Source organism: Eutrema salsugineum, unplaced genomic scaffold (genome assembly GCF_000478725.1).
Source record: "Eutrema salsugineum unplaced genomic scaffold, Eutsalg1_0 scaffold_1, whole genome shotgun sequence".
Taxonomy (NCBI): Eukaryota; Viridiplantae; Streptophyta; class Magnoliopsida; order Brassicales; family Brassicaceae; genus Eutrema; species Eutrema salsugineum.
This window is the reverse complement of record NW_006256909.1, coordinates 13,793,881-13,803,851: the sequence shown is the minus strand read 5'-3', so window position 1 is coordinate 13,803,851 and position 9,971 is coordinate 13,793,881. Positions and strand designations below refer to the sequence as shown.

The 9,971-nt window shown below is 37.5% G+C and overlaps 1 protein-coding gene across 1 annotated transcript; it reads left to right on the top strand.

Annotated features, from left to right (window-relative positions):
• Nucleotides 1–1,537: 1,537 nt before the first annotated feature.
• LOC112082012 lies at nt 1,538–2,401 on the top strand. The gene is made up of 2 exons (XM_024149098.1): nt 1,538–1,724; nt 1,986–2,401. Exons 1-2 carry the CDS (start codon nt 1,538–1,540, stop codon nt 2,399–2,401), a joined length of 603 nt encoding a protein of 200 aa, XP_024004866.1.
• Nucleotides 2,402–9,971: the final 7,570 nt, after the last annotated feature.

Genomic DNA, 9,971 nt, shown 5'->3' with positions numbered 1-9,971 from the left:
AAAAAAAAAAACTATAACTGCATCTGCATGAAGAAATCCCAACAGAATAAAACTAGCACAATTGATCTTGCACTTTGGCTGGATTACAGCCAGAACAACACTCTCTAGAAGAGAGACAAAGAGAACGACATCTTGGAGATGAATTGTCAAAGAGAACCATGAGAGGATTGGAGGCTTTGACGAGTTTGTTGGATAAACTTCTTTAGCTTAAGATCTAAGACATTGTTAACAAGTCGATTAATAATAAGATATGCCTAAAAGAAATTTTACCTAGTTCTATTAAAAGTACGATTAGGAAATATTAATTCCTATATATGAGTTTGTTGAGTTGTGGCAAACACAAGATATAGGTATAAGAGCTTTGGTGTTTATTTTTGAGCTATTTTCTAAACATTAATAAAAAAATTTATTTCTTATACAAAGCTGAGTTTATGTTTAAGAGTCTTTATTTGGTATCAGAGCAAATCGTAAAGAGAAGAAGCCAAGGAGAGACATCGCCGGAAACTATGGCAGGAGGCAGAGCCGTGCCTACAGTGTAATGAAAAAGGCTTTTGCCTCAAGCCCCCAGAATATATTAAATTTTAGGGTCCCTTTTTGTAATATGTGGTTAGTGTGAGTGATGTGATTCAAAGTTTCTGAGTTCAATTTTTTTTTATATATATTTAAAAATATAAATTGGGGGAATATTTTTTAGGAAATTCAACTTTTGTAAATTAAGTTGGGGGAATATGTTTAGAAAATTAATTAAGATTTTCTTAGGTTATCAGCTTCTTCAAACTTTCAAAGACATATTTACTTCACCATTTTTTTATTCTTTTGTTTCAGCTCTTTATTCTATAGATTTTTCTATGAGAATGTTGATTTGCTATATTGTTTATTTTCATCATTGATATTACAAAAGATACCTCTGAAAACGTATTCAAATGAAGCAAAAAAGAAGAAAAAAGATTGAATGACCTAACTATCATAGCTATAGAAAGAGAACTAGTTAAGAACCTTACGAAGTTTGGTAAAAGAGTTTATTGAAAAACAAGAAAGAAAGATTATGTTTTAGTTTTTTTAGATTTAAGATTTTATTTTTGAATATTTTATATGATTTTAAAATTATATTATATATTTTTATTAAAAAATCCTATTTTTTATTATTTTCCCTATAAACCTTCGCACGTCACTGGCAGGAGGAAGAGACGAGTCCTCCAAGGCCATCATGATCACCGTCGCTGCTTGGAAGGAGACTATACCGTCGTCGATCCAATGCCAACAAATTATACGGTATGGGCAATGAGGATGCGAGTAATATTACGACTTCATAAAGTTTGGGAAGCAATTGGCCTGGTTCGACTGAACCTGATAAAAAAGATATCGCGATAGCATTACTCTTCCAATCAATCCCGGAAACCCTAATTTTACAAATTGGTGATCAAATCTCTCCAAAAGACCTACAGTATGGAACTCGATCAAAACGCGTAATTTAGAGGCAGAACATGTTAAAGAGGCGCGGCTGAAAATTTTGATGTCTGAGTTCGAGAAGATGAAGATGGCGGACTCAGACACGATCAATGAATTTTCTGGGAAGCTATCTCAGCTTGCATCAAAAGCTACAGCTCTCAGAGGAACGATTGATGAACCAAGACTAGTAATGAAATTTCTCAACATTTTTTCGAGAGGCAAGTTCATTCAAATTGTTGCTTCCCTCGAACAAGTCCTTGATCTGAAGACAACAGGTTTTGAAGAAATTGTTAGACGACTTAAAGCTTACTAGGAGAGAATCGTAGACGACGACAAAGAAGACGATACTCAAGGAAAGCTTTTATACCCAAAATCAGATCAAAGTAACTCTCGAGGAGGTAAACAGAGGACGAGGAGGCAGAGGAAACAGGGGACAAGGCAGAGGAGGAGAATCTAATTCTCAAAAAAGGTCGACGAATCAGACTAAAAAAAGAAGGATAGATCGACAGTGATCTGTTACAGGTGCGATAAAGCAGGGCATTTTGCTTCAGTCTGTCCCGACAGGAAGCAGAATCAAGAAGCAAACAAAGTAGAGACCGAAGAAGCAGACGAAGCTCTCTACATGCACAAGACAGTGTTCCTTAATGAGGAGAGCTTGGTACCTAAGAAATACGAGAAAGAAAAGGGCAAAGAAGGTACCTGGTACTTAGAAAACGGAGCGAGTAATCACATGACTGGTGTGAAATCATTCTTCCTGGAATTGAATGAGAATATCAAGGGTAAGGTAAAGTTTGGAGATGGATCATGTATCGATATTGGTAGCAAAGGATTGATTCTGTTTGAAGGAAAAACAGGCGAACAGAAGCTGGTTCCCGACATCTACTACATTCTCACGATAAAAAGCAACATTCTTAGCTTAGGGGCAAGCAAAAAAGCATGGCTGAGATGTTAGAAGGAAACAAAATTTTCTAACACTACACGATCCTAATGGAAAACTCTTAGTAAGAGTACTAAGATCTGCTAACAGACTTTACAAGATAAACCTGAAGATTGGTAAACCAGTTTGCTTTCATTCGAAGATGGAGGAAGAAACATGGAGATGGCATGCCAGGCTCTGTCACATAAGCTTTAAAATTATCAAGAGCATGTCGTCTCTTAAGATGGTTCAAGGCTTACCAAAGATCGAGACTGAAAAACAACTATGCGAGTCATGCTTAGTTGGAAAACACACCCGTCAAGCATTCCCAGCTGCAACTCGATATCAATCCTCTCACCATTTGGAACTCATACATACTGACCTATGCGGACCGATATCACCAACTACACCAGCTTGCAACAGATATGTCTTTGTGATCATTGATGATCATACAAGATATATGTGGACGATTTTGTTAAAAGAAAAAGGGAGAAGCATTTGTGAGTTCAAAGGTTTCAAGAACATGGTAGAAAAAGAATGTGAGAAGATGATAAAAATACTTTGTACGGACAGAGGTAGCGAGTTCACATCGAAAGAATTTCAAGAGTTTTGCAGCGTAAACGGGATCAATCAACATCTGACAGCTCCCTAAACTCCGCAGCAAAATGGAGTAGTCAAAAGAAGATATCATACACTAATGAAGATGACCAGAAGTATCTTAAAGGCAAAGAGGGTTCCAAATTACTTATGGGGAGAAGCAGTTCGACATTCAACATATTAGATAAATCGAATCCCCATAAGAGATTTGAAAAATCAGACGCCCTATGAATGCCTTAAGAACAGGAAACCAGGTGTCAATCATCTCAGAGTTTTCGGCTGCTTAGTTTACGCGAAAATCGAGCCTGTTAACATGAAGAAGCTCGACGATCGTTCTCAACAGCTGGTTCATCTAAGAATAGAACCTGGATCCAAAGTCTATAGGCTATACAACCCAACAACAAGGAGATTCATTGTAAGCCGAGACGTAGCTCTCAATGAAGGAGCATGTTGGAATTGGAAGGGTCCTAATACAGAGGGTGATAACACCGTATTTGTACCCATTTTTACCATTGATTTTAAATGCTTTTTCGAAGGTTTTAATCAATTTTAGGAACTTTTAATATGATTTCTCTATGTTTGTAGTTTCAAGCCTCTTTTCAGAAAACTTAGGGAAAGAGATGACAAAATGGAAGAAATCTACATTTTTAGCCCAGAGTCAGACTATCAGAATTTCAGCCTCAAATGAAGTCTTTCTCACCATCTGATCCAACTCAAATTTGGAGACATTCTAGAGGAGACAACTAGCTTTTCATATCACTTTACATCAGGACAATCCAACGGTGCAATCAAAAGATACATGAAGAGCAAGTTGACAAATTCACCAGTCCCTGAAGACTCTCACTCACGACAAACAAGTGTTTCACCTGCCCTAGAAGACTCTCACCCCCGGTGGACCTATGCTGAATCACAAGGCCCAACATCAAAGCCCATTTCATCATTTCTCTTCATAGAAGCCCTAAATGAGACCTGGAAGACCTTAGGACATATAAATACATTTATTAGCGGTCCTAATCGGGTGTGTGCTCCTGTAATGAGTTTTTGAGCCACCAAACTCTGTTTTTCAGGGTTAGGCGATGGAGAAGGGGATTCTTCCCTGGATCCGTTGTTCTATCTCCTGTTTATCTAATTAGCTAGTCTATTTCATTCTTCTGCATATTTCATGTGTTTTATCATTTCCTGCATCATGTAGATTTGTCCAAGAGAGTCATATTTCTATAGAGTCATCGATATGTATACATGTTCGATTAGGATTTCTAAGTTTCTAAACCATATTCTGGATCTCATCTCTTTTAAGTTGTTCATATTGCATGCGAGTAGATTCATGACCTATTCTCTGAGCCTAGGATCGATCAGAGCCACGAGAGTGCTGTATCAGATCATCCATACCTAGCTTCAGAAGAACATAGTCGCTACAGGAGTCGAGAGCTACCTGTAGAGAAGATGTGAGCAAACAAATTCAGTAGTAAATGCATAATCTTATTCCTAGCATGAGAGCGAGAGTTAATTATCAGATTTAAGTGATTAGTTGGTTAAGATGACGAGAGTTGGTTAATCATACATATGTCTATTCCAGTTCCATGCAGATCCTAGAAATAGATAAGGATAAATTGCCCGGAAGTTAATTGGAAATGCTTTGACATCGATTAGAGTAAACCGGAGAAGTCTAAATCGCCCACTATGAGTCTAGAGTCCTTAGTTTGAGTCGAACACCCTTGAGATATTTTTAAGCAACTCATTTGCATTGCATTTAATTTCTTGTAAATATTAGATTAGAATTAGTTTAGGATTCTGTAACCAAAAAACCCCAAACCCCCCCCCCCATGAGTTTATTACTTCGCTTACTATCCCAGTTTGGTGTTTACTTGCAGATTAGACATTTTTACTGTGGATCAAAACCTAAGTCCTACAACATACATATGTCCACTTTCAGACATTACGATTTTATAAATTTAAAACTCCAGACCAACGAGCTTGCAAAAAAACTGTGACCTTGACGCCCATCAGGGGGTAATAGCGAACCTGGTAAGTTCTGAATGACTTGAGGAGCAGTCACAGACGAAGGACAAGGACTCTACAAAGAAGGTGCTAGTTCATCCGAAACCAATGCTGATATAGAAGTTCAACACAAACAGCAAAGTGACAATGAAGCTCATGAAGAAACGACAGAATAACAGAGCAACAATGAGGAACATATACACAATGATTCCATCATCGGAAATCTGCCACAATTCACAAGGTCTGGGAGACAAGTGAATCGTCCAGGATACCAAAGACTTTGTAGCAGATATCGAGTGTTAAAGGCTTCTATTGTCGCTAAACGATGAGCCAATGAACTGTAGCGAAGCAAAGGATTCAGACGAATGGACACAAGTCTGTAAAGACGAGATCTCTTCAATTAATAAAAACAAGATTTGGACTCTAGTCGATAAACCAAGAGGGGTCAAGGTCATAGGTCTCAAGTGATTTTTTAAAATCAAGAGAAACGCAGATGGCACAATAAAAAAATTCAATGCCAGACTTGTTGCAAACAAGGATATGTTCAAGAATCAGGAGTTAATTTTGACAAAGTATTTGCACCAGTGGCTCGAATAGAAACAGTGAGGCTACTCGTGGGATTAGCTGCTTCTCACGGGTGGGAGATTCATCATCTCGACGTCAAAACTGCATTCCTATATGGAGAGCTAAACGAAGACGTGTATGTGTCACAGCCTGAGGGATTTGAAAAAAAGGGAGAAGAGCATAAGGTTTTCAAACTCTCAAAGGTTTTATATGGCTTAAGACAAGCCCCACAAGCATGGAACACAAAAGCTTAATCAAAATTTGAAGGGGATGAACTTCAAAAAATGTTCAAAAGAAAGTGCCATGTATCATAAGGTAGAATGGGTAAATCTTTGATCGTAGCCGTATATGTCGATGATCTCTTTGTGACAGGAAATTCGGTTGGGATCATACAAGAATTCAAGGCAGGAATGTCTTTGAAGTTCGAGATGTCAGACCTTGGCAAGCTTACCTACTATCTTGTATAGAAGTGAAACATAGCAAAGATGGAATTGAGATTAAACAAGAAGCTTATGCTCGAATTTTTTTAAAGGAGGCTGGGTTAGATTATCGTAATCCAACTCACATTCCCATGGAGTTTGGTTTAAAAATGTCTAAAGCTCAAGAAGAGGAATCCGAAGATGCCACTTTATATCGAAGAAGGATAGGTTTCTTGAGGTGTTTGCTGCACACAAGACCTGATCTTGCTTTCTTGGTAGGAGTAGCCAGCAGGTATATGCAGGATCCACGGCAATCGCATGGTACTGCATTGAAACATATTTTGTGGTACCTCCAAGGAACAGCAGGTTTCGGCTTGATATATAAACGTAGAGGAACAAGGAAAATTGTGGGTTACAACGACAGCAGCCACAATGTAGATCTTGACGACGGAAAGAGTACAAGTGATCATGTGTTTTACTTCGGTGAATCACCAATCACTTGGTGCTCGCAGAAGTAACAAACCGTTGCATTATCATCTTGCGAACCCGAGTTTATGGCAGCGACGTAAGCTGCGAAGCAAGCCATATGGCTCCAAGACTTGCTGAATGAGATAACTGGTCGAAGGTATGAAAAGACAACAATGAGATAACATGTTGATAACAAGTCGGCCATTGCTCTCACTCGAAACCCTGTTTTTTATGGAAGAAGCAAACACATTCACAAGCGATATCATTTCATTCGATAGTGCTGTCAAATATGAGCAGATCGAGGTGGAGTTTGTATCCGGAGAAAAACAATGTGCTGATATGTTGACAAAGGCCCTTGTAAGAATCAAGTTCAAGAGAATTAGGAGTTTGATCGGTGTTCAGGACCTTTCAGAGATGGACTCGAAGTTTAAGGGGGTGATTGTTGGATAAACTTTTTTAGCTTTAGGCCTAAGACATTGTTAACAAGTCGGTTAATAATAAGATATGACTAAAAGGGAAATTTACCTAGTTCAATTAGAAGTAGGATTAGGAAATATTGATTCTTATATATATATATATATATATATATGTTTGTTGAGTTGTAACAAACATAAAATAAACATAAAAACTTTAGTGTTTAGTTTTGAGCTATTTTCTAAACATTAATAAAAAGAGTTATTTCTTATACTAAAGCTGAGTTTGTGTTTAAGAGCTTTTAGGATTTGTGTGGATGAGACAAGTGAATCATTCATGATTGTCTCTACATGAAAATACTAAATGAAAGGAAACAGCCAACCGACACCGGAGAAACCAGCGCCAGCTTGAAATGATGGAGAATGGAGAGGTGTCGCCTTTGGGGAGAGAAGAGTCGCCTTCTGAGAAAAAAAGAAAGTTATGTGCGACATGACATGCACAAAAAATATTACATGCACAAAAAATATTACTTTGTTAGTTAGTTACGGATTCCTAGGATGTGCGACCATGTATCATTATAAATTTATTATCATATTTCACATTGGTTGGTTGTTTACTATATTTCTTGATGCTAAGTTGACCGTATAAACCTTAAGAAAATATATATTTTGACAATTATCATTTAATATCAATGATTTTGATATTTTGTTTATTATTAAACTTTGGAAGGATACAAAGTCGAAAAAAGAGTTAATATCTTCACAAGCGTAATCGGAGAAAAATAAAAAAATTTCGAAAAAATAGTCTAAAATACCAAAACTTAAATATAAGTCAAAAGGTTACTAAATCGGAAGTCCATACTGAAAATGACGTCAAAGGAATCGAGAAAATTGCAGAAAAAACAGAAGCGGGAATTCAGAGGTTGAAGAAGCTACAACAATCTCCTTTAACCTTCGCAGGCTGGTTTTGAGGGCAGACGAGGGAGGCGACCGCCGCGGACATCCACTATAAAAAGACATATTTTTGTGACATTCATTATAAAAGGGCATATTTTTTGTTAAAAAATAAATTATTAGGGATCAAACTCTAGTTTCTCTAGAATCCAAATTTAAACCGTTCCAAAAGTATAAACAAATTTTTGGGTTTTTGTTTGATATAAAAAACTAACTTCGGCCATCAATGATAGTTTTTTGAAATTAAAGCTGATAAGGAATTATTTGCACGCTACTATGTTACAAGAGCGATTGAATGCTGTTGAGAATCAAACACGAAGAAAGCAATAAACAATAGAGAGAAATCGTAAAATGAGGCAAACACCTGTTTAGAGGTTTCTTACTAATTGTGTGAATGAATGATTACAAACCTTAAATCTTGTATTTATAGCCCCAAAAACCCGACTCCCAAACCCATTAGATAAAAGAAAACCTAAATTTAGCCCAATAAAGAAACCGTACCGTAGGGGGCTTCGCCCCCACACCCTCCAAGTAAATCTGCGTCCATCAATAGTTTTGTTATCAATTGAGACAGCTATAGTTGAAAAACTCAACTATGACAATTTAATAAACGATTTTACACGAAAAAAACAAGAAGATCTATATTTCAGCAATAAACTATATGTTTTATTGGATTTTTTTCTTTCTTTTCTTACAAACCATTTATAGAGTTTAATTGTTTTATGAAGTTTTTGTTTTTTTTTTATTATTTTAATTTTGAAAAAAAAATATAAAAGGAAATATTTTTTAAAAGTTAGACGCAGGCATCCAAATTGATCGGTCCGGCACTGAACCTTCGTCCCTGCAAATCAAAAAACACAAAAACCGGCCGAAGTCACAAGAAAAACTAAACGATCAACTTAAAACCAAAAATTCGGAATTAAGAACCATGATAGGTTAACCTCTGGATAAAGGCTTTGTAAGAGCATCAGCCAACTGATCCGTAGAGGAGACATGAGAGACCTGTAGCTGTCTTGTTTGAATGTAGTTGCGGAAGTGATAATCAAATGCTAAATGCTTCATTCTCTAGTGAAATAAATTATAGGCAGCCAAGTTTGTTGCATCTATATTATCACATATATCACCTGAGTTGTAGCTAAAGTAACTCCAAGCTCTGACAGTAGAGACTGAACCCAAATTACTTCAGAAGTTGTGGATGCAAGTGAGAGGTACTCAACTTCGGTGGATGATCTAGCAAAGCTGATTTTTTTCTTTGATGATCATGCTATGGGAGGCGGCCAAGGTAAACGACGTATGGGCCAGTGGAGGTGTACTCACCTCTGTTACCAGTCCAATTTGCATCCATGAAAGGCATGACGTGTGTTGTTTGCATGAAGAAAGATCCCCTTTGCCATTGTTCAAGATATCGGAGAATTCTTTTGACTGCAATTCAGTGATCTTTTGTTGGTTTATGCATGTATTGGGACAGTTTTTTTTTTTTTTTTTTACTTGGAACAATATTATCTGGCTGAGTGAGCAAGAGGTATTGTAAACTTCCGACAGCAACTCAATATTCAGTGGGTTCGTCCAGGCTGTACCGGAAGACAGCATTAGTGAGGATTTTGGACACATTGGCATTGTCACCGTTTTGCAATTTTCCATCCTACAACACTTAAAATGAAAATCATTAGGTAATGTCTCTAGATCCCAAATTCAATGTCCGATTTGAGCATTATATTCTTCGGTCATTACTTTATGTCAATGAGGACTCTTGAGAGCTTACGCTATTGATCTTGGAGGCTTCTCCATTGTTTGTTTTACAGAAGTGTGAAGATTCAACTTCTGAACTGGTTTTCTTTGTCTTGTGCTTTATCGCACATGTTGAATATAACCAGGCTGAGGTGCTGTAGGTTGAGTTGCAGTCTGAGCTGCTTGTAAAGCTGATTAAGGAGCTGCTTGTGACGTCGCTGGTGGAGTTATTTGTGAATCCACTATTGGAGTTACTGAAGTATCCACTGGTGATGCTGTTGATGGAGCCGCTGGTGGAGCTGCTAATGTTGCCCCTTATGAATCTATAGTTGAGGGGAGCCGCTGCTGATGTAACTTGTGGCCGCACGGTTAACTGTATCGCCGGAGCAGGTGGTAGTGTTACTGAGGCTTGAGGCGGAAGAATAGTATGTACAACCAAGAAAGTAGAGTGAGAAGAAATTTCAG

What these genes read in the sequence shown, in the direction of transcription:
- LOC112082012 (XM_024149098.1), top strand. Translation starts at nt 1,538, where the DNA reads ATGGCGGACTCAGACACGATCAATGAATTTTCTGGGAAGCTATCTCAG. An exon ending in CCTTGATCTGAAGACAACAG is followed by an intron (nt 1,725 to 1,985) that starts GTTTTGAAGAAA and finishes GCGATAAAGCAG; the next exon opens with GGCATTTTGCTTCAGTCTGT.